Source organism: Berghia stephanieae, chromosome 12, assembly GCF_034508935.2.
Source record: "Berghia stephanieae isolate SIO BIC M18660-M18661 chromosome 12, UCSD_Bste_1.3, whole genome shotgun sequence".
In the NCBI taxonomy this organism is placed as follows: Eukaryota; Metazoa; Mollusca; class Gastropoda; order Nudibranchia; family Aeolidiidae; genus Berghia; species Berghia stephanieae.
Genome location: NC_088371.1, coordinates 19,184,374 through 19,210,311, shown reverse-complemented (window position 1 = coordinate 19,210,311; position 25,938 = coordinate 19,184,374). Strand labels below are relative to the sequence as shown.

Genomic DNA, 25,938 nt, shown 5'->3' with positions numbered 1-25,938 from the left:
TTAGATAATTGTTTTAATAACAGATGCGTTTTGTTTGTTTTGTTTTGTTGTTTTTGTTTGGTTGTTTTTTTTTTGTTGTTGTTTTTTTGTCGAACACGGTGGTCACGGTGTCTCTAAATCAGAGCAGCCTACTTAGAGTTTCAAAAATTCGTAGTTTACAAAAAAAAAAAAAAAAAAAGGGGGGGGGGGGGGGAAAAAGAAAAAGTCACTTTAAATAGCTTTAGAAATAAATAATTTGTCCCCAGTACGGTCAAAATTGATCCCAATATAGTATATTATTGATTATATGAAACTAAACGTTCCCTTTCAACAAGATTTATTGAGTCAACGAGGCGTATGCAGTTCTGTAACTGGAGCTAAAAATTCGTATTTCTACGATTTTTTCGTAGATAGTACGAGGCAGGTCTTTTCTAAATTGATGTCGCTTCTTCCAAAAGGTCTCCGCATTTGGTCTTTTAAGTCAATAAATGTAAAACGAAACAGGTTCTAATTGTTTTTTGTTGTTGTTTTGTTTGTTTGTTTTGTTGTTGTTGTTTTTTGTTGCTTTCAATTCTACATTAACTCACTCAACCCTAACAGCGACTATATCCGTAGCTTACTTTTATCCCATGCCTATATCCAAGACAAATTATAGGCGTAGTATCAAAGTTAATGTTTTTCGTTTATAGATGTTAGTGGTAGTTGAATAAAATAATCTATTACATCCTCATTTTTAATACATTTTTTCCCATTTTGAAAAGTAGCAAAAATCTCTAGGATTGAGTGAGTTAATAGGCAGCGGCTGGAGTGTATTTTTTGTGTGTGTATTGGGGGGGGGGGGGGGGGGGGGGTAGGTGTGTGACGTGCAAATGAAGTATATTCACTGTATTATAAGGCTTATTAAGCACAATGTAGATTACCAGGTGCTGCTATAAAGATGTACCACTGCTACTTCCTTATCTAACTTCTTCTTCTTCTTCTCCTTCTTCTTCTTCTCCTTCTTCTTCTTCTTCTCTTCTTCTTCTTCTTCTTCTTCTTCTTCTTCTTCTTCTTCTTCTTCTTCTTCTTCTTCTTCTTCTCTTCCTTCTTCTTCTTCTTCTTCTTCTTCTTCTTCTTCTTCTTCTTCTTCTTCTTCTTCTTCTTCTTCTTCTTCTTCTCATCCTCTTCCTCCCCTCTTACTGTGGCGGTGGTGGCACGGTGGTAAAGTGTTTAGCCTGGTCAGAGGTAGGATGAGTGACAATCTTTTAGACATTATTATTGTCCTGGTGTGTACCAGTTCGTACAGCACTATATATATATATATATATATATATATATATATATATATATATATATATATATATATATATATATATTACCCCAATCGACTCAGTTGTGAATGGTTACAATACTGTTAAAAAAGGACAGTAAAGATGGGATTTCTGTTGTGTTAAAGGGGGAAATAGGCTGTAATATGGTTTGGTGGAGGAATGAATTAAACATTGCAAAGCCAATTGAGTATGGTGAGCAATGAAAATATTCTATATAAATATTTTTTATTCATTAATTTATTTATTCGTTTACTTATTAATTTACTTACCAGTATAACCGATTTTTACATATTTGCAGATTTGATAACCCGATTTGTTGTAGGGCCCATTGTTGTAATGGAAAAACATACTCTCAAACCAACAGAAAATATCGTGTATTACAACAATGTTAAATCGAGCCCATAATTGTGTTCGGTTATCAGACCTGCGAATAGGATGTTCATGTCGTGTATAACCTATAATGGACCAACCCTGTCTCGACTACAAATCGGAAGTTCTATATTTTTTAGAGGTTTGTTTTTCTAAGTTTTTATTTTAATTTTATTTTTACATTTTGACCATTTTAATACAGGACAATTTTTTTTTTAAATCCTTATTTTGCCTGATTACAACCACGGATAAAAGTGTGTTCCCCGATGATAGCCAATAAGTGTGGGTTTGTTCTCTTGTTGTATGATACACGTGGATACTGCCATTGTTAAACACACACACACACACACACACACACACACACACACACACACACACACACACACAAAGTGTAATGCAATGTTAACCAAATAGCACATACTGTGTTCTTCAATAACACGGCCGCGTCGGTGTCAAGCTCGAGTCCGTCAGTGGGCGAAGAAAAGTCGAGTTCATAAAGAAGATTGTTAAAAGCACAATTTTTCACCGTAGGTGTGAATTGAGTATCTGGACGGTACCAGTATTGTTCTTGTCGAATCTTTAAATACAGACCTGCCTACGATAATTTTTTTAAAATCGTCATTATTAGGACGTGAAACATAAGATAACTTTAAAGTTCAACAACTTACACTCATTACACTTATTTAAAATTATGTACTCGGCATCAACTTCAATTTTCAATAAGTTTGAATGGCCTAGAGATGGTCATGAAGTTCTGAAAATGCAGCCTAAAATTCGTAATTCTACATGTCTGTTTAAATAAAATGTAATAGATAGCATCCTATTGACGTCATGACTTGCCTGCGAAGTGTTGAATTGTTTGAGACCCCATGTAAAGTGCCTTGATCACATTAGGTAGAGATTATTGATGCTCAATAAAACATAAATTTAACTGTCGAATATTTTGAACCCTAAATTTAAAAAAAGAAGTGCGCATTTATAGATAGATCTAGTTCGAAGTTGACGTCACTCAGGTCCGTGTTATTGTTTTTTTTTGCCATCCGCGTTTATGAGTAATTCTCACTAAACTGTATTAACCTGACTATAAACGATCATGGTTACAGTGTTTTGTGTGTGTGGTCTGTTATACTCCCGGATGACAATGTTGTGAAGTCTTTAGCCAATCGCATACTATCTACATCGCGTAATATCCACTAAATGTACTCAAAGCGCTTTACAAGGGTCCGTAGCCAACAGCAACACTCAACTTTTAGGACAAGACATGACGACTGTTAGGCGATAATATTACAATTTTTGTTTTCGACAGAGACAACGCAATTCAGCTAAGTACTCATTTTACAGTAAAGAGCCTTTTCCAAGGACTCAACTTTGCGTCGCTCAGAGCGGGACTCGAACTCAGGACATTCCAATCCGAAGGCGAGTGTCTGACCACAAGACCACATAGCCGCAAATATCCGGATTAAAAACGATTTGAAACAATGGGTCACATTCAGTGACTTCTTATAGTACTATCAGTAGACAATGGTCACATTATATTAGGTGGACCTTTCTCGAAATTTCGAAATCAAGGACAAGATAACAAACGCTTCATTCTAAGTTGAGCAAAATGGGTTTGATTTCCTTTCAAGTCAAGGGGGCCTCTGGATGTTAATAATACAAGGAACGAAATTGGCGTCACTCAGCTCTTTGTTACTGTTTGCGACCGCCATTTTTGATGGTAGTTTCTCACTAAAATCACACTGATCAGACATACTATTTATTGATGCCGTGAGTTTGGGTAAAGTGTTCACAACATCCGCCAGCCGGATATAACTTACCAATACTCAAAATTATGTGTAACCCAAACGTATTTGACCTAAACGTATAGCTTAATAATACACTCGATTTTTCTGCCCGCCTAAAGTGAACCGACGAAGTGTATTGGATTATAGCATGTGTTACAAGAAAAAGTGTGCTCCTGGCCAAGAAACTCACACCATTGCTTTCCGGAAATAATACGGACCAACACACAAAACTATGTGTACTCTTAAACGTTTATAGATAGTATGCGCTTGGCCAAGAAGCCGTAGCCATCGTTATGTCATAGCCTGGCACTGAAATCCAAAAGGACTGGCAATTTGACGTCATTATTTGTTTTTTTTTCACCGCCGAGTGTTGTCGTTAGTCGAACTCATAGAAACAAGTCATTTCATTGGTTGAACTATTGAATTCAACTCACGATGTTTTCTTTTGTGGCAAAAGACTGGAATTTTGACGTCATTTTTTGGTCAGTGTCAGGCCCTATCTTTACGAAGGTCACGAAGAAGCTCACAAATTTGCCATTCGCAAGTATAAAGGACCAACATACAAAATTCTTTGTAACCTTGAACGTTTATAGTCTGGTTACTACAATGAATTACTCATAAACATGGATGGCAAAAAAAAAACCAAACAAAACAAAATAATAAAAAAAAAAACAAAAAAAAAAAAAAAACACAAACAAACAAAAGCAATAACAAAGACCCGAGTGACGCCAAGTCCATTTCATCTATAGTCTGATTAATACATTAATAATGCAGTTTAGTGAGAATTACTCATAAACATGGATGGCAAAAAAAAACAAAACAAAAAACAACAACAACAACAAAAAAAAAAACCCAACAAAAACCAGAGTGACGCCACCTCGTTCTTTCTATATAATATTTGTATAATGAATGAAGTTGTTCAAATGTCACTCTGTCCATAAAATCAACATGCCCTGGCCTTTTTCATTAAAACCCAAACAACAAAGTTGACACAATCACACTCTTTGTGTCGGTGCATGAGGTATGAATGACATCATAATGACCATTTGGAAGGCGAGGTAAATATTTTGAACCACAATTATTTTACCTCACTCTCTCCTTCTCCTTCCCACCCTTCTCTCATGCGTCTTGTCTTTAAAAAACAAACAAATTTTACATCATTCCCTCAAGCCCCAGTCCGCCTTCTATCTCATTTCTCCTCTTAACCCCCCCCCCCCCCCATTTCCTCAATTCACATTCCTCCTCCACCCCCTTTTCCCTCACCTCTCCCTTTCTCTCATCCTCCCTCATCTCCCCCCCCCCCCCCTCTCTGTGTGTTTGTGCGTGTTTATATGTGTGTGTGTGTGTGTCGCTTACACTCCCTTCCGTTTTCTATTGATGCTTTGCGTTTAGTTAAAAAACTCATAACATCCACCACACAAATCTATGTTGTGTAACATTAAACGTTTATAGATAGTATGCAGATGACGTCACTCAGGCCTTTGTTATTGTTTTTGCCATCCGCGTTTGTGAGTTGTTCTCACTAAACTGTATTAACCAGACTATAAAAGTTCATGGTTACACAGAGTTTGTGTGTTGGTCCGTTCTACTTCCGGATGGCAATGTTGTGAACTCCTTGGCCAAGCGCATTCTATCTATAGTCTGATTGATACAATAGAAAAGTGTGATGTAAAAAAATGGTTCCTATTTCTTTGGAAGTAATGAGAACTACTCATAAAATTGGCTGGCTAAAACAATGATTCACCCTCTACCCCCCCCCCCCCCACCCCTTTTAGCTCCCGCTCCTTTGTCGCCGTTGCGTGAAGTTATGTGTTTGTGTTACGTGAGCTCAAAAATGCATGTTCTACATATCTTTCTCTCACAACAGATCATTTCCCCGGTCCATGCTATTATTTGGGGGTCCCGATGGCTTAGTAGATACAACACTCGATTCACACGCAAAGGGACCGTGATAAATAAAATCCCGTGTGCAGTCGATATTTTTTCTCTCTCTTAACCCCCTGTCCACCCAGCAGCGATAGGATAGCTGGTTCTGTTAAATATGGCGGAAAGTGCCGTGCGAAGGATAACAAGCAAATGCTATTGTCCGTTTCACGCCATAGAAACCGGGATAAACTCCGGTTCCATGGGCCGAATGGCTCTGAAGGACCACATGCTATTGTGCGGCTATGTGGTCTAGTGGTATGACACTCGCTTTCGGATCGGAAGGTCCTGGGTTCGAGCCTTGCTCGGCGCATAGTTGAGTCCTTGGAGAAGGCTCTTTACTCACATTCTCTCAACGTACTCAGGTGTAAAATGAGTACATGGCCATTTTTTCTGTCCGACAAAAATGGTAATATCGCTTAACAGGCGTCATGTCCAGTCCTACATGTTAAATGTTGCTGTTGGCTAGGGACCCCTTGTAAAGCGCTTTGAGCACGTTTAGTGAACAAAGCTCAATTAATGCTATTCTTTGTCATCCTGGTGCTTTGGGTATTGGTAAAGTACTAATAACAGTCGGATGGAACGTACCAGCACACAAAACTATATGTAACCTTAAGCGTTTATAACCTGATTGATAGAATTTTGTGAAACTAATAATTATAATGGATGTCTAAAAGTAATAACAATGAGTTGAGTGACGTCAATTTTGTTCCTTCAATAGGACTATATGATATCAGTATTATGTCGGACTGGTTTAAATATTTAAAAAAAAAAAGAATTTATGAACAAAATCATGACACTATTGAAGTTTGTGTGTGTGTGTGTGTGTGTGTGTGTGTGTGTGTGATTAATGAAAATGAGAGGTGTTGCGGCTTTGTGGTCTTGTGGCATGGACACTCGTCTTTGGGCCGGAAGGTCCAGGGTTCAAGTCCCGATTGAAGCGACACATTTTTGAGTCCTTTACTCACATTTTCTCACCGTACTCAGGTGTAAAATAAGAAGAGACATGGCTGTTAACAATATTGTCTGTCGGAAAAAAAGTAATTCGCCTAACAGGCGTCATGCCTCATCCATCATGTTGGATGTTGCGGTTGGCTAGGGACCCCTTGTAAAGCGCTATGAGCACGCTTGGTGGATATTGCGCCATATAAATGTTTACGTTTTATGTGATAGAAATTTAAATTTCACATTTTTGGTTAGTCTATAATAATTTTGATATCTCTTTTTTGGCATCCAATGCATCCCGATACTTTATCGTTTTGAGGCGATAGGTTATTTATGATATTCTTTTATTTATTTATTATTTTTTTTTTTTAAAATTTAAGTTTACGTTCACGTAGGTTATCCCTATCACATATAATGGATAGCATACAAAGCAGCACGAAACAGACTTGGCTATTAAGTTCTTGCTGAACATGTCAACAGATGAGACCATTATTCCATATAAAAAGACATAAAAGAAGTTAATTGAAATATATCTAGATGCTATCAAATATCATGTTTGTTACGGATGGATGAAGACCCTAAGGGAAAATAAATCCGAAAAAAATAATTTTAATAAATAAATCATGTAATTTGAAGGTGTGCCAAACTATTATAAAGAGCGCCACGAAGCAAATTAAACGTAACCAAATTGGTTGTTGAAAATGTTAAACTTTCAAACATTACGTCGAGTGATACAAAATTGAATTTATGTACCCCTATTCTCTTCAATGCCTCTGATTAAAATGTTATTTGAAAATATCGTCTCATATCTTCATTTGCATGGTGTATTTTATGAAAAATACAAAAGAGAGCCAAGTTTTTGAAAATGGATTTTTGATCTTTGACTCCTTTTTTTAGGAGACGACGCATTTGTCACTCTATTTTTAGATTAAAAAATGGAGGACGATGGAATGAAAACAATGTTCATCTTATTTATCACGCCTCGATGTTTTCACTCATTGTCTTCGCATTCATCATGAATAACGTTCACACAAATAAGAAATATTTGTTTGTGGTGTATGTGTGAAAAATGGATGATATAGAAGTGACTCTTCAAGAGCAAATGTTTCACAATGCAGTTCGAGAATACATTGTAAGTCGGTCTAATCATTCATTCTTCAACATCATCACACTGTACTGTCACTGATGGACACTGATTCACAGTTGTCGTTGTTTACTGCTGCCGTGCTCCTAACAATGACTGTATGCTGTGTGTTTCTCTTCAATCTCTCTCTCTCTCTCTCTCTCTCTCTCTCGTCTCACTTACATTCTAAACTTTAACAGTTACATCAAATGAATGAAACGGGACTCACATTCACATCACAATAAATAACACATTACATGTCTTCTCCAGTCTTGAGTCCAAGTCCAGATTTCATTTGTTTTCTAATCATACTCAATACTCACCTCATACTAAGTTAAAAATTGTACGGTTTTAGTTTAGTTTCTCTATATAGGGGGGGGGGGGAGACTCAGGTTATATATAAAAAAAGACTGATTTAAATTTAATTCAATTTTATTGGGTAATCATCTCAGCTAAAAGGTATAATATAATTTAATTTTGGTATTTGGGGGAAGGGGGGGGGGGGGGGGTCTTCATCCCCCGCCCATTAAGAAAGGGGGAAGGTCGGATGTCTCCCCCCCCACCTCCCACCCTTATTTGTAGGAATGAATAGAGGAGTTTGGGGAGGGGGCTACTATATAGATATATAGAGATCTTTACCTAAATTTGTAATATTTTACTATTCTTAGCCAACCTACTAATGGTTAAATATACATTATATATAAAACTCAATGACTCCATTTCTGCTGTCTGAATAGTCAGTCTCCCATGGCAGTATAGCTTTTGTTTGTTTAAAAAAAAATAATTTTATTGTTGATAATGACATCACAACATTGATGCAATTGTATATATAACAATAATGGTATAGTAACTATCAACATTTAGTCTAAACCCACTATATTTAACGAGAAAGACAAAATCATAGATCCATTTGGAAGTCTAATTAAAAATTTAAAGAGTTCCAAACGAACAAAAGTCAAGTCAAAGTAACTGTGATCTAACGGAAAAGTTTTTCTAACAATATAATAATAACATGATGTCCAAATAAAATGGAGGACGAAAAAGAATATATTCTGAAAGTGTTGGACAGGTAACAATTTTTCTACAGACCGATATAGCAGTATGAGTTGAGAAAGTGTGATATGGGCAAAACAGGATTTCTTCTGAACTCTTCTTCTATTTCTATATTAGTTCCACCCTCTGCCCACTACCCGTACTGTTTGCGCATGCATTTGGAGTTTGAGTCTGAATTGCCATGGGAGACTAGTCACACTCGAGTTCGAATTGCCTTTTCGTAGTTATTATTGTAGATATGTTTTATTGGTAATAAATTTAAATTTCAATATGGAATTTAAAATTGAAAACATATCTTAGAATTTGAGAAACATCATATTGATTTTTTTTTTATCATTGGTCAAAGTAAATGACACTTTTGAATGGTTTATATTTATGGTATTTTATCAGAGCAGCAGAGACACAATTATCCAACATCCAATTGTCAACTGATTGAGCAGTCTGCTTACTTGAAAATAACTTACCTTAACTTACACAACAATGAGCAAGCACACCAAACCCACTAATCCCCCTCAAAAAAAAAATATTAATGACTTCTTTATTTTTGTCTTCATAGATATCCCTTCTTTTGTTTATCCTGCTCTACGTCATCTCCTATGTCACTCTGTGCCAGTTTAGGAAGACTGCAGACAGTGAGGACATGTACTCGGGTAAGATACATATATGTAGAAATAGAAATGAAACATTAAATATGTTTTAAAAAGATAAATATGCACATCCATTTTTAGCGATCTTTAGCACTTTTCCAATCACTGCTCATATCCAGTATTATATGATTTTGCTACAAGATGAAACACCATACCACTTAGATCTAAGTTTCCATAAGGGTCCGAAATTTGTCTCTAGGGTCTATTCCAAGAGAAGACTGGAATAACCCAGGCATCAGGCACAGTACAGCGTCGCAAATGGACATAGGGCAAGGTGATTTGCTCAAGGCCACACAATGCAGTGACGGGTGATCGAACTCGGTACCTTTCTGGTACGAAGTAAAGACCGTACTGTTGAGTCACGCTACCTCATAAGACTTCCCAAGACTTCCCAAGAATCCATTTCTTATATTGGCCCTTATTTCTTAATGTCCTATTCTATCCTATTAGCAATGGTACCTTCCGTTTAAGTCCTTGAGTGCAATAATTGTAACATTGACATGTTGTCCCTCTGGCCTCTTAGTATTGGAGGTCAAGATTCAAATCTTTATGTCATAGTCTACCCTGATTACTTGTCTTTAAAAAGAAAAAAGTATTATTATTATTTTTTTTTTTTTTTCATGGATTCAATCAAATATGATTTTACTTGCAAAAAGGAGATATAAAATAAATATCACAAGTTTGTGCATAAATTTTGAATGGTATACAATTCTGTTTTAAAAAACCCTTTCACTTGTTGTCTGTTTTAGGTGAGGAAGATGCTGATGTGTACAGAATATCGTAAGTTTTCAACTGTAATTTCTATTTTTATGTATTTATGACCCATTACATCGTTCTGGCTTTATGTTCAGATGAACCTGATAAAATAGATTTTAGTTATTTTCGAAATGTTCAGAAACAAGCATTTTAAATAAAAAATTTTTTTTAGAAAAAGCATATATATCCTACTCATTGAAAGTATTTGATGTGACTTGGATTTTGTTATTTAGACTATAATTATCACAAATACAATTTTCTAGTCTCTTGCTCACACTGATTTAGATGGTTGATCATATATTTTGGTAATGAAACATTTTTTTTCGCTTTCGTATTGACACTGAAAATATAAATATTTGAAAGAATGCACGTGATTTCAGATTTGTGCATTTATTTTTAAAAAACCAAGAAAAAAAAAATCCCTAATAATCAATTTCATCCCTATGATATTTCCAGTCAAGTATGTAATGTGCAGCTTAGTTGAATAAGTGTATGATACCCAGACTTATAGCACTGGTGTTAACTTAAGTCCTGCTGTGGGCAGTGCAAATTGAGTTGTTGGAAATTGCTATTATTTTTTTCACCTTGCTCGGGTATAAAATGATTATCTTGCCAATAATAAGTTGATCTCTGTTGAAAAAATTGTAATAACACCTTACTGGGATCATGTCTTGTCATGCATGTTGAATAAGGGTTGCGGTTGGCTTGGCGCCATTGTAAAGCATTTTGAGCACATTTAGTGGATATTGTGTAATAATATGAAAGCTTATGTTTAAAAAATAGATGTTTTTTGGTGACAAGGATGAGGATGTGATGTTAGTGGTAGCCTATCCTATGATGACGATGTGATGTTAGCCTATCCTATGATGATGATGTGATGTTAGCCTATTCTGATGTGATGTTAGCCTATGATAAATGATGATGATGATGATGATGATGATGATGATAATGCATTTCATCATCATCATCATCATCATCATCATCATCATCATCATCATCATCATCGTCATCATCATTACCTTTAAGACCGATACCCTCACCACTACCACCACAAACACCATTATAACTTCTTTCTGCATATTTATGATGTTTTTCTCTCCCCACCCCAGTCTCTGGTTGTGTACCAGCACATTGTCGCTGTCGGTTGGTGCTGTCCTCCTCCTGCCCATCTCCATCATCAGCAATGAAGTCCTTCACCTCTATCCAGACAGCTACTACATCAAATTCCTCAACTCATCTCTCATTCAAGGTAAATGAATTTGTGTTGCTATGTGGACCCTTGCCTTTAGATTGGAAGGTCAAGGTTCGAGTTCCATTCTGAACATTGCATAGATGAGTAGTTGGAAAAGGCTCTTTGCTCGTGTTCTCGCACCATACTCTGGTGTAAAATTAGTTACCTGGCCGTTAACAGCGCTGTCTCTGTCCAAAATAATTGTAATATTGCCTAATAGGCATCTTGTTTCATCCTACATGTAAAGTGTTGCTATTGGCTAGGGACTCATTGTAAGGTGTTTTGAGCAGATTTATTGGATATTGCTCTATATAAATGCTCTGGTTTTAATGCTCAAATTTCAATAAACATCACCCCAGACAGAATTGATGGTATCTTGATTGCCTGGCTCTCTTCTAATAAACGGACTCAGTTAAACTGAGTATTAGTATTAGTGATAATGTCGATGGTGCATGTCCAAGAGAATAAGAAAAAAAAATTACAATACTTTCCTGATAGTCTGAAGTGCATGCTTGAATAAAGTTCAGAAGATTGATACCCTTATGTTTTTTTTTGTTCCTTAAGTGGAACATATTTTTGAAAATGACTAGAGGTGTATTTGTGTAAAATTAGTAGAGATGTATTTTGGAAAAAAAAAAAGAAGATAAAACTGAGAAATGAGACAAAATCCAAACCATAGACATGATCAGACGCTACCATAATTGCAGACTCTTGTTGAGTGTACACAGTTTTTGTGAGATTGCATTACTTTCAATCTGTTGATCCACTGATAATTTAAAAATTGCGTGATACTCTTTGGTTGAGTTTGTTGATCAGATTATTAGTCATTGCAGGGTGGGTAGAGGTTTAGATAAAGCAATAAAAAAAAAAAAATAAAAAAAATAAAATATAAATTATAAAAACAAAAACCATGAAATAATAGTGCTCAACTTCTAAGTGAATAGTTGAAAAACAATATTATAGAAGTTGATCATAAATTTACTTGAAATATTTTATTTCTATATTTATTTTTATTTGCTTACACCCAACTCACAGGTTTATGGAACTATGTGTTTTTCCTGTCCAACCTTGCCTTGTTCATCTTCATGCCATTTGCATATTTCTTCATGGAGGCAGCAGGATTTTCTGGGTCCAAGCAGGTCAGTAACATAACTAATTTCAATATTTTTAAATCTGAAAAAGTTGGGATGAGAAAGTAACGTTCAAAGCAGGTAAATAATCAGCTCTTCTTAGGTTGGTAGATAATAACTTAAGAAAAAAGAAAGGTCTTTATTGGAAAATATACAAAATGTACTCTCTCACACATACACACATGCATGCACGCACACACACACTTGCACACAGCAGCTGATCTATCACTATGTAGCCTTAGTAATGTTATAGCTTGCCACCTCTGTAATAATTATGTCACAATACAAAGCGAAGATCACCAAGACAAAGTGAACAGTGAGTTGTCGTTAGTAGTGCTTAAGGAAACAAACGGTCCAATTAGTTGTATTATTGAATACAATTCACTCTTTACTTTGTTTTGGTGGGCATCCCGGTTAATTAGACATACTGTTTTAGTTAGTGTCAGACTATGGGTTTACAAAGGCTATGATCAGACTCATCTACCAAAACAATGCTGGGGGGACATAGGGGTCAGGAAAAATCATTGACCCTCACCTGAGATCGGTTCTGTTTTCTTTACTTTAGGATTTAGAGGCAAGTGTATTATTACTAACTCTGTGTTAATCGAAAAATTAAACAGTATTGAGCTTTGTCATTGACTGGTCAGTGATTTGATGGATGATAATGGTTGCAGAACTCCAGTCCTTGATTTGTGTCGTCTGAGAAATGTGATTACAAATATAATTTGAGTGACACTCTGGCTGAAGAGAGTGATGGTTATTACAAGAGAGCTAACACATAAATAAAAATCCCTTTATACATCCCAAGGTGAATTTTTTAGGGTCTATTCAAAGAGAAGATTTGAATAACCCAGTAAATCACTGCAAAGTTGAGCGAGGGTCAGGTTTACTCAAGGCCTTACAGTGCAGTTGAGAGTTGAACTCGGTAACTTCTGGGTACTCAGCAAAGACTATACTGCCATGCCACACTGCCTACTACTTAAAAGGATAGGTGCCTTCTTTTGTATAAAGAAAGGAAGTCTGTTCTCCTGCTTGAGATTTACATGAAGAGTCTTTAGGAGCATTGAAAACACAGTGAACGTTTGGAAACCCGACTATTCTGAATGTTCATATTTGATTTTTTTTTCATTTTTTGATTACACAGGGGGTGATGTCAAGAGTGTATGAGACGTCTTTAGTACTGGCCTTGCTTGCCGTGTCTGTATTGGGTCTGGCATTCGTGGCATCTGCCATGATGGGGAATGACGAAAGCAGTCGGCAGACACTGTTTGGTGAGTTTATTATTTTATTATTATGACAATCTGTATTTTAATACATCATGTTTGCTGTTATTGTCTCAGTTCTAACGCATTCTTCATACAGGGATGGTAAAATTAGAGATGTGCCTTTGTTCCGGATTTAATTGGTATAATATTGATGCTATGCATTTAGGTAAAATACTCACAACATCCACCAGCAAATTAAACATACCAACACACAAGACTGTTTGTAACCTTTAATGTTTATAGTCTGATTGATAGAATTAAATGAGAACACTGACAGGCTGTCTAAAAATTATAACAAAGAGCTGAGTGACGTGATTTTTTTTTTTCCTTCTATAGATTTTTGGATGGTCAAATTTGGCCATTTCTCTTCAGATTCAGATTTTGTTGTTGTTGAAAACCAAATTTTTAAGGGAGAATTTTTGACAATAAGTTTACTTTTATCAAGGACAATAGAATTAAAAACAATTAAAGTCTTCATCTACTTCAGGTTTACAGGTTGAAACATGAAAATTATGCATTTTGAGTTGTGACAAATTTGTTTCTTTTAATTTCGATATTTAAAAAAAAATGTCCAAATTTGTTATTTGTGATCTGTGAAAGAACTTAATCCTATTGGATTTCTATAACGATGGATTTTACTGTTAATAAATTACACCACTCAACTTGATATTAGAATTATTTTTATTGGTTTTATTACTTATGTAGTAAGCTTGATGGTTCATATTTTTAGTACAGTGATCTCCGTTAAGTAAGTCCCAGCCGTGAAACAAATTTTTTACTTTATATATTTATCCCTTTAAAAACATGCTCATTCAATGAACTCATCTTATAATAATAAGCACGCTCATTTCTCTAACCAACTTTTAAAAATGTTAAGATAAGGATATCGAATTTATCAGTGAACTGTTTTGTGAAACTATCAAACTGCTTTGCGAGTGTTAACTTTTTAAGTGGATCAATGACAGTTTCAAACATTTAGCCTGCTGCATTCATTTATAGAAACTCAGAGGAGAAGAATATATTTTGACTACTTGGACCTTAGGGACATTGACTTAACAATAAAAATTTCTGAACCCGCTTATGAACACGTTCCAGCTATAAGCATGCTTTACCTTATTCCAGAGGACTGTACTTATAAACGGAGACCACTGTATTAGTATTAGAGTCCTGTACTAACATCCTAATAGTCTAGACTTGTCACAGCTCATACTTAACACAACTACATCCTTCCTCTATCTATCTTTACCCATGATACACTCTATAAATCATATTATTATTTTCTAAACAATATCTTGTTCTTTTCATTGTTCTAAAATAGCTTGTTACTGTAAAGTGCTTGACTATCAAAAAGCTTTGATTATGAGATCAGAGCTGTCTCCAAACTTCTACAAGCTGACCTCCTTCTTTAGAGATATAATTTTAACATATTTTTTTTTTTTTTTTTTTTGGGGGGGGGGGGGGGGTGTGTTAATCTCTCTCTTTATAAAATGGGTTGAAGGAGAAAAAAAATAATTCTCAAAAAAAACAAAAAAAAACAAAAACAAAAATCAAAAACCCACCAAGATCTTATTTAGCAGGTATTATGTTGCAGTAAACCAGATGTTATTACAGAATTTAGATATTTATATTATTGGGTTTGGGTTCAGTAATAGGTCGTTACAAAGAGGAATAATGTCGATTCTTAAAAACAAAAAATACAATTTTCTGATTTTATCTTTTCTTCATTTTGAGTATAAATTAAATTTTGCCATCTGTTTCACCTGACAGAAAACAGACTCGTAGGTGAGGGTCACATGTTTGATCAGAATTGCCAACTGAGACGAAAATTTGTAGAAATATAAATTTTACAGAGATTTATTAGCAAGCTCCTTTAATTCAATAAAACTTGTTGAAGGGAATATTTTGGTATAAGAGCACAAAAAAATTCAAGACATTAAAGGGTTATTGAATCTTGTAGAGAGTAAATGGTGATTTGTAAAGTTAGTGATCCAAATATTTTTAACACGAGAACCGCGAATTTTTAGAATTTCAAGTTGGCATGCCTGTTTGATGTGAGAAAATGATTTAGTTGTTTTTCAGACTAAATTTTTTTTCTAGTATTCCAAAAACTTTCCAACTGTTATATCTGTTAATAAATTACACAGTTTAACGACTTGCATGCGGTTGAAAGGAATTGATGTTTTCTTCTGTTTTATCCAGTGCTGATGGTTTTCCTCAGATCCGTGGACATCCGCGATTTTGGGGTCAGAGGAGGAATTTCCTCCACTAAAAAAATTTACACCCCCCCCCCCCCCCCCTCCAATCAAATGTACTGGCAGTGAGAGACCTGATGTGTGGTGAACGAACAGGTGTAGTTTCCCACTCTCCAGAAGTTAACTAGAGTATCAATTATAGTTTATCATCTCAATAGTCTTCAACAGTAGGACTGTCACTTCCTTCCTAATGACGTATGGTAACTTAGTAACACTGGCTCTAAACTATCGGAACAATGGCAGACGCCGTATGAAATATTTCCCGGCGAGCTTAACGCGTATCCAGAGGTAAATAAACCCCATCAATTTGATCATGTATTGACTTTTATACATTCTGATCACAAGGCATATGAAAAGGGATGAAAAGTTCTAGCCAGCATGAAGAATAAAAAGTAATGATTTTCTTTGTTTAGAACCAAGATGGCCGCCATTGCCGGGCGCGTGACATCAGATTATTGAATCCAATTGCTCTAAAAGTTGGGGTTAGAGCAGTAAAAATGGGACTTGAAGGCAGTCGTTAAAAATTTTCTTCCTTTTTCACTGTAATTTGTCACCATCAGCACTGTTTTTTTCTCATTACCATCTTAACGATTTTGACCATTTTCATCATCATCATCATCATCATCATCATCATCATCATCATCATCATCATCATGATGTTAGAGTTACATTTATCTTCCTCCTTCCTATCTTTTTACCCTTGACTAGCGTGTTTCCATGAGGTCAGATTGCGTCAATGCATGGGTATGGCATCTCCTCCAACTCCTCCTCCAACTCCTCCTCCTCCTCCTCCTCCTCCTCCTCTTCTGCCGCCTCTTCCTTTCTTTTGAGCAACCAATCAAATGTGTGCATTCCTTTTCTTTTGCATTCATTTTATCTTTTCCATTACATGAAGAACTTTTATTTTTTTTAATTAAAAAAATATAAACTAATTGTTGTTTTGTGAAAAGTAGAGTCTGAGAAAGTTGGCATCTTAATTTTGAGTGATAAAAAAGACAAAAAATAAAAATAACCTCACGATATTTTATTACTTTTAATTATAATATTGATGGTGATAAGACCATTTAATGAAAGGTAAAGCTGTTTACCTTGAAAATAAATTGCTTCTGAGCAAATATTTATGTTAAGCCATTGGTGTAAAGGTGAACCAAAACCTGAGCAAATCCCTATTAAAAGCCATTTACACGAAACAATGACATTTTGATTAGAAAGATGGAAAGATTGCAAGCTCGAATGTTGGTTGATAAACTGGGATTCTCATGTATGAGTAATGCCGTAAAATCTCTAAAATCCCCCCCTCCCCCCCCAAAAAAAAAATAGAGGTGTATCTCCTATTAAATGGCCAAAAATATTTGAAAAAGGGGAGTAAACTAAATTTTGAAAACTGTTCGTGTATGAGGCCGTGTTCAAACTAAAGGTCATGTCAGCAGCATTTTGGGCTCCAATATGATATTATTTTGAAACGGGTTGAAAAAATTTAGTCTTCATCCTTTTTTCTGGTTGAATTCTATAAGATTATTCAAAAACTTAAAGTATCTCCAAAAGAATAGCAGAAAAAAAAAATAAAAGCTTCTCAAAGGGTGGAAAACGGCCTGGGCAAACTATTAACTTCATCCACACTTTATCAACACGTTAAATAGCTATTACTGATATATTTTTTGTGGCTAATCCTCAGTTTTTAGAATAACTTTTCATTATTGAACTCAGAGAAACTGAGGACAGCAAAATATTCCAGAAGGTTTTGAAAATAACTCTTAGAAAGATCCTAAAATGACCTTTAGGCATTGCCTCGTATATGAAGGATTATTTATGTAAAAGACACATATATAAAATAAAAATAAAATAAAATTCCCTTTATTCATCCCCAAGGGGAATTTTGTCTTTAGGGTCTATTCCAAGGGAAGACTGGAATAACCCAGGTGTCAGCTGTAGAGCAGCGCCGCAAAGTGAGCTAGGGCAAGGTGACTTGCTCAAGGCCACACAGCGCAGCGGTGGGTGATTGAACTCTGTACCTTTCGGGTACGAAGCAAAGACTTTACCACTGAGCCACACTGCCCCTTGTTATCTAGACGGACATTTAGAACAAAACAAAATGGTGTTGGTATTGGTGAAAAATATTTTCATTCTTCCAAAGGGGAAAAAGTATTTCTAAAAAGACTACATGGTTGAAGAATCAAATTAGTCAAGCCTATCGCTTAGAGGTACATATTTTTAATATAATCAAAAGGGCACAGGTTCGAATCCCAGCAGATACTGATAGGGCTGATTTGTTTTTGTTTGGAATAATTATTACTTGAATTTGTCTTTGTGATTTGTCTGGCACTACGTCATACATTTTTGTCATTTTATTGTTAGGCCTTAAGATGCATCAGAAAATATTAAAAATGCTTTGGATGACGCTTTGCATGTTAAATATTTTTGACTCGTCTTCTGAGCTATCATGCATTTGACATTTTGACATATCCAGTCACTTATGCATCATTTGATCTATCTGACTTTTTCTTATTCTCCTTCTCCTTCTCCTTCTCCTTCTTTTTACCATGTAAAATGACCAACTCTTCCAAACTAATTATCGATTTTGGACGATGTGCATTTTGATGATGTATCGATTATTTACTTAAGAGTGACACTTTTTTCCCCGTCATCAATCCCAAAACACACCCCCCTCCCCCATTCCCCCACCCTTTCACATCCCATTTCTTTCTTTAAAATTCAAGCAAACCAACATGTTTATATATAAATATATCCATGCCATGTTTTTAGAATGTTCAAGTTTCTCTCATCACTTTCACAATGCAGTTGATTATAGATCTGCCATATTTATATTCATAGTCTAAGTATTTCATTTGGATATTTAAAATTATATTGAGATGCACCTTTTCGGGTGACCACAATCACATCTGAATGGCACTTGCATTGCTGTCCACTGTTACAATAAAATTGTATTTTGTTCAATGTTAAGTGATAATTTGTATCACAAAACATGTAATTTGTAAGAATTGGGAGTGAACAGTAGAATAATGGGAGTGATCTATATTCATGTTGTCGGCCACCCAAGTCATCAATCACATGATTTGTTGCTGTCCAACGATTGGATATTTCTTCAGGAATGTAAACACGCTGCTTTGTTTATGAAAGTTGTAAGCATACCCATGTGTCAAGCTGAACAAAATGACCAATCGTGATGTTAGATATTTCAAAAACTGTGAACACTTTTCACTATGTGGGTCACTTTGAGCACATATTCCAATGTAACCAATGACCTCGAGCACATGGAAAGGTAATATAGATCATTCCCATTGTTGAAGCACCTGTCTTGATGATTAGTTTGGATTCCCTTAAGTTGGAGAATGTGAAATCGGTCCAAGATTGATGTCTTTTTTTTTATGACTGTCTATTTAGTAGTCACTACTCTCTGATCTGGTGCCCTTGTTCTAGAAAAAGAACAGATTTATTTGTGGTGAAAAATAAAGACATAACACTGAAATGTTGGTGAGATTCCTCAGTTACGCAGTGTTTTTACAAGGGATTTTCCATACTTGATTAGTTTGTCTAATCATTGTGAGCTTATGTCAAGTGAAACTAATAAATAGAGGTGCCTAAATGAGTCAATAAAATGGAGATAAAGATAAAGGGAGTAAATCTGACTCATGAACGAACAACACAAAACAAACGACGTTTCGGCCCTTGGCCTTTATCAAGTAAACACAGAATACATATATATTTATATTTGTTTACTTGATAAAGGCCAAGGGCCGAAATGTCATTTGTTTTGTGTTGTTCATTCATGAGTCAGATTTACTCCCTTTATCTATATCTCCATATGTCAAGTGACATGGATGCAATGCCTGGATTGTCCAATCCTTGATTTTTACAGCATACAATACCATTGGTCACTCTCGAGAGAAATTTTAATAGAAATAACAAAATTCCTTCTTTGACTTCCGACGACTCTTTCACTTGGAAAAAAAAAAAAAGAAATTAATATATCAGATCATTCAAATTTGCTATTTGGATTTGACTGTTTGAAAAATGACATGAAAACTAAGGGAGCAGGCATTGGTACGAGATAAAAATTTGAAAAAAATGTGTGTCATACAATGCCTGACAAAGCAAGGACAAGAAGGCGAATTTTTTTTTTGGATGTCATTTTAAAAATTGTATTCTTTCTGCTTTGTTTTGCACTGTATGCTACACACCTTTTCTGATTTTTGTCGATAATTAAAATAATTAATTGCGAAACGACCTTTCTGGATTTTGCAATGTATAAGTTTTTAAATGTACTAATCATAAAAGTAATGTACAAAGAAAACCAATGCAGACTCAATGTTAATCATAAATGCCTTTCCTGAGGTTGTAACAATTGGAAATAGTAATTATTAACATTTTTAACTATGTTTAAACTATGTAAACCATTGAATAGGAAATGATCAATGTTTAAAAAAAAAATAGAAAATAGAGATAATTTTAACCAATAGTTTTAATTTTCACCTCACGATAAATTGTTTTATATATTTGTGTTCATCACCAAAAAGAACACGATGGTTTATTGTGTGAAGTTGATTCTTTTTCAGTGGAGTGAGCTTCTTTTTCCTTGTTATTTGCTGCTTTTAAAAGATGTTTTGAATGTCTCGAGGGCTATGGAGAGTTTAATATTAATAACATCATTCGAAAATCAATACTCAATGAAGATTTACTATTCCACCCTGCAAATTAGATGGACTAAATTGTTGTGTCTTTCTCATGATACGAGCATTTATTGTTGAAAGTGTTGAATGAGCATGATGTAAGGTATGCTTTAAAATAAAATGTTGAAGGTTGTTGATGGAAATGAATGTGCAGCTATGTGGTCGTGTGGTACGACACTCGCTTTCGGATCAGAAGGTCCTGGGTTTGAGCCTCGCTCGGTGCATAGTTGAGTCCTTGGAATAGGCTCTTTACTCACATTCTCTCACTGTACTCAGGTGAAAAATGAGTACCTGGCCGTTGACAGCGCTGTCTCTGTCAGAAAAAAAAAAATTGAAATATCACCTAACAGGTGTCATGTTTCTTTCTACATGTTACATGTTGCTGTTGATCAGGGACCCCTTGTAAAGCGCTTTGAGCACAATTAGTGGATATTGCGCTTTATAAAAGTTCAATATTTATATTTATTTATATGAATGTGGTATTGATTGCAATAAAGTAATCAACACAATTTGTTGGAAATGATTCAGTGTGGCTCGGTGGCACACTCAGCAGTGAGACGTCTCATCTGGTCACAAAAGGCAAGTGATGTTAAGCATGTTCAGTGGCTGGATGGGCGACAGTGATAGCTGAAAATTCTGATCCTGACATTCTGTCCTTGGCAAAGACACTTAACACGCATTACCTCATGCAACTCAGGTGTGAATAAGTACCTGGCTATAGGCAGTGATGGATATTGCAAGTGTGTTAATAAGTACATAAAGGACGTCTAACAGGCACTTGGCACTTCATGAAATGGAAATATGGTACTATATGGCTTGCTGGGGGAATAAATGAAAAATTATGAAGTGCATTGAGTATGGTAAATTCTTCGAAATTAGTTTTATGGATATTCATTTTCTTTGTTTTATATAATGCTATAATTGAATAAATTGAAGCATTTCTCACAATTTTACGTGTTAATAGCATTGTATCATCATAAACAACATTGTTGGTTTTAGGCACAGGAACAATGACAGTTTAAGAAGAAATATGTATTTTTTAAAACTTTTGTTTTTTTGTGTGCAAAACTTGGGAGCAGGCAGGAATGTCAGACTTGCCAAGCATTACAATTTTATCGATATTGAGACCGCCATTACGTGATTACGACTTTATCTGCGCAATTACGAAATTTCGTTTAAAAAAAAAAAAAGAAGCACAAACAACCCCTTTCTTTGAATGTGAAAACAAATCAATTTCAATGAGATTAAAAGACTAAAAAGGGCGTGCTCTGCAGCAACAGCCAGTAGAATCCATGTGAATTGTGAATGTATATAGAGTGTAAATAGATTTTAAACGTACACGTAAATGATAAATGAAATGGTGTTCTGTGTTTGTGTGACATAAGCATATTAGATGGACAATTATTTATATATATAATATCACAACTGTATCTTCCCATCGGGGTTTGCTTTGGACACATATTCAAATCAGAACATGGTAAGGCAACTTTCTCTCTATTTTTGGAGTGATTACTATATTTTGTCCCAAATTACTATTTTTGGGGGCTCCAATACTCTTCAACAGTCGTAACGTCACTTCCGTCGTAATGATGCATGGTAACTTAGTAACTGGCTCTAAACTATCGGAACAATGGTGGACGCTCTTATGAAATATTTCTCCGACGAGCATAAAAGCGTATCCAGAGGAAAAAAACCCATTATAAATCTGATCATGTTTTGACTTTTACACATTCTGATCACAAGACATATGAAAAATTCTAGCGAGCATGAAGAATAAAAAGTACAGATTTTCTTTGTTTAGAAACACAATGGCCGCTGTTGCTGGGCAATGTGACATCAGACTATTGAATACAATTACTATTTTATGAATTTTTGTTTATTTTTGGCAAGTCTGCAATGTAAGATAAAAATTCTGAAAAGGTGTGTATGAAACAGTGCCAGACAAAGCACAAAGAAAAATATAAGCAAAAAATAAAAAATACCTCTCAAAACATCTCGAGTGAAGTCTAATTTTCTTTCTACTTTGTCTAGCAGTTTTACACACACCTTTATGAAATTTTTTTTACTCTCCCGCACATTTTGATTGCAGTAATAGTCAATGGAACTACATAAATGATGTCTGAAATCATTAATAATCCCAACCAATGAATTATTATTTTTTTTTTTTCATCCAGCAAAGGACTTTAATCAATTTCATTTTTTCCCCTTTTCTTTTTCATTTTCCAGACGTTTGGCATGAACATCTTCCCTACCTCTATTCCGTCATTTCATTCTTCGGGGTCCTGGTCCTTCTCAGTACGTATCTCTTATACTGGGATATCAAATATCCATATTATGTATACAATGGTGCCAACCTTGTGTAAATATGCGTATTCTTACACATTTTCATTCATTGTACGCATTTTGCTTAGTATTGTTTGCATCATTAAATTCTATTATTTAAGCATTTGTAAAAATCATACACTCATTTAGTGTACTTAAACACTTCAACATGTTTCTTGACCCGGAAGTTTATATAAGGTGTTCAATATAATATTATCTGGCTGGGTCATATGAGATTATATGTGGATTCTGTAAGTGGAAACATAGGCTATAGAGTAAGTCTATTCATTAGTTTAACTATCTATAATAATAATAATAATAATAATAATAATAATAATAATAATAATAATAATAGTAATAAATATAATCATATATAATAATTAATAATAATAATAATAATAATAATAATAATATAAAATAATAATAATAATATAAAAATAATATAATAATAATAATAATAATATAATAATAATAATAACTGTACATTTATATAGCGCTTATGCCGAAGTTTCGAAGCGCTTCACATCGACCATCAGCAAAAAACATTACACACTGCAGATTCGGACATATGAACAAAAGCTCACACGCATCCAATCACACACACACACTCGCACACACACACACACACACACACACACACACACACACACACACACACACACACACACATATATATATATATATATATATATATGAATGATAAAATGATGATAAAATTTCTAGTTCTGGTCTAATTGCCCATCATCAGATTTAGCACTAATTATTGTTTTTGCAGGATTGTATGCATTATCTCAAAATGGTATTCATTTTGGTTCTTCATTGCAACCATTTTCATTGATTAGGGTTAACAGTTCTGTGTAAATATTGTAAAGGAAAAAAAAAATCAAACAGACATTTTTTCTTGTATTTAAGAATAATTTTACATTGTCAGGGCCTATGCTGTTTGGTATTGAATTTTCCTCATGAAGTTAACACTGCACTTGATTACACTTTTTGTTGTTGTTGTTGAAATTCAGCTTTTATATAGCGCAATATCGACTAAACGTGCTCAAAGCACTTTACAAGGGGTCCCTGACTAACAGCAACACGTAACATGTAGAACGAAACATTATAAATTTTCTCCCGACAATGTTAACGTCTGCCAGGTACTCATTTTACACTTGAGTACGATGAGAGAATGTGAGTAAAGAGCCTTTTCCAAGGACTCAACTATTCGCCATGGGAGGCTCGAACCCAGGACCTTCAGATCCGAAAGCGAGTGTCGTACCACTAGACCACATATCCGCACATTCTTTACTTATGTCCTCCCAAATTCCACATTCCTGATTCTTGATGCTGTCATCTCTGTATATGTGTGTGTCAAAGTTGGTGCCTCCTGATTACATAGCGAAGACAATAATAATAATAATATTAACTTATGTACATGAATTTGTAATGCTCAATATGCAAATCAATTTACACATTTTATTACTTCACATTATCCATACTTTTTCCACCTAGTTATTTGCTAACTTATTATCATGCCTGTTCAACACGTCTGTACAAAAAAATTCCTATGGATGAATGAAGTATTATTATTATTATTATTATTATTATTATTATTATTATTATTATTATTATTATTATTATTATTATTATTATTATTATTATATTATGATTATGATTATTATTATGATTATGATTATTATTATTATCATCATTATTATTATTATTATTATTATTATTATTATTATTATTATTATTATTATTTTATTATTATTATTATTATTATTATTATTATTATTATTATTTATTATTATTATTATTATTATTATTATTATTACTATTATTATTATTATTATTAATATTCCCGCACATCTCTGGTCCTTATGGTGTTGCTCGTCTTAAATATAAGTTTAAAGGTCATTAGGAATTGTTGACACTTATCATTGTAATAAATGATATATAGATATTATGGCATTAAATCTCATCTATCCTTGTCTTGTCTGTCTCAGTGTGTACACCAGTGGGAGTGGCCCGGATGTTCACGGTGATGGGGCAGCTGATCGTCAAGCCACAGTTTTATAGGGACCTAGATGAGAAGTTGAACACCCTGGCCCTGGAGGAAGATCACTTAAAGATCAAGATTGCACGTTATTGTGGTAACTGTCGTCATCACCATTGTCATCGTCGTTGTCACCGTCATAGTTGTCGTCCCAGCAGTCCTCATCGTCATTGCTATTGTCAGTTGATGTCATTATCATCAACTTTGTCACTGTCATCATCATGATCATCATCATCATCATCATCATCATCATCATCATCATCGTCATGATTATTATCGTCATTATCACAACTACCACTACCATCCTCACCATTACCATTGCAGTGAAAGTCATCATCATTTATTGTTATTCATTTTGTACATTGGTTGGTACTTCTTACTCTAAAGAGGTAAAACTCCAAATATTCAGAAAGATTAATACGTTGCTCTCACTTGTTTTTTTGATGATATCACTAGTAGCACGTCTAAGGGAGAGCAAAAACACATGATAACCTCAATGCAGTATTTTATTTTGAATTGTCAAATATTTTCCAAAATATGTTTTCAGTTCTACCATTGGTGCTTCTGCACTTTTTCACTCTAGAAAATATGGTGGTTATAATTTCCAAGTGGTGGTTGATATGCACATTTACGCAACTTACCTTCATGGATTTCCCATGTTAATTGTGGTTCACATTGCTATATTTATACTGACAACAGGCCATATGGAACAAAATTATCATTTAAAAATTAAGATTTTATATAGCGCAATATCCACTAAATGTGCTCAAAGCGCTTTACAAGGGGTCCCGGACCAACAGCAACACGTAAACATGTATAACGAGACATGACGCCTGTCAGGCGATATTACAATTTTTTCCGGACAGAGACAACGCTGTTGACGGCCATCTACTCATTTTACACCTGAGTACGGTGAGAGAATGTGTGTAAAGAGCCTTTTCCAAGGACTCAACTATGCGCCGATCCGAAAGCGAGTGTCATACTACTTGACCACATGGTCGCACCATCATCATTTAATATACAGTAATCTATTTGTACCAGCTCTGTCACATTATTCGTCACGACTGGTAACCTGATTGCTATCACTCCTCTGGTCACTGAACACTCTCAACATTGC

General features: G+C 34.8%; 1 protein-coding gene across 2 annotated transcripts in view; it reads left to right on the top strand.

The window, feature by feature from the left end:
- The first annotated feature begins 7,221 nt into the window (after positions 1-7,221).
- Positions 7,222-25,938, top strand: part of LOC144958332 (limb region 1 protein homolog) — a 26,120-nt gene continuing 7,403 nt past the window's right edge. The window contains exons 1-9 of one of the 2 annotated variants that reach the window (XM_078890238.1): positions 7,222-7,442; positions 9,043-9,136; positions 9,883-9,913; positions 10,999-11,138; positions 12,156-12,259; positions 13,395-13,521; positions 16,476-16,511; positions 22,682-22,750; positions 24,772-24,918. In XM_078890238.1, the coding sequence (XP_078746364.1) occupies positions 7,380-7,442; positions 9,043-9,136; positions 9,883-9,913; positions 10,999-11,138; positions 12,156-12,259; positions 13,395-13,521; positions 16,476-16,511; positions 22,682-22,750; positions 24,772-24,918 (811 nt within the window). In that variant the 5' untranslated portion in view covers positions 7,222-7,379. The remainder of the gene's footprint in view (positions 7,443-9,042; positions 9,137-9,882; positions 9,914-10,998; positions 11,139-12,155; positions 12,260-13,394; positions 13,522-16,475; positions 16,512-22,681; positions 22,751-24,771; positions 24,919-25,938) is intronic. The other variant, XM_078890239.1, reaches the window with a different exon arrangement.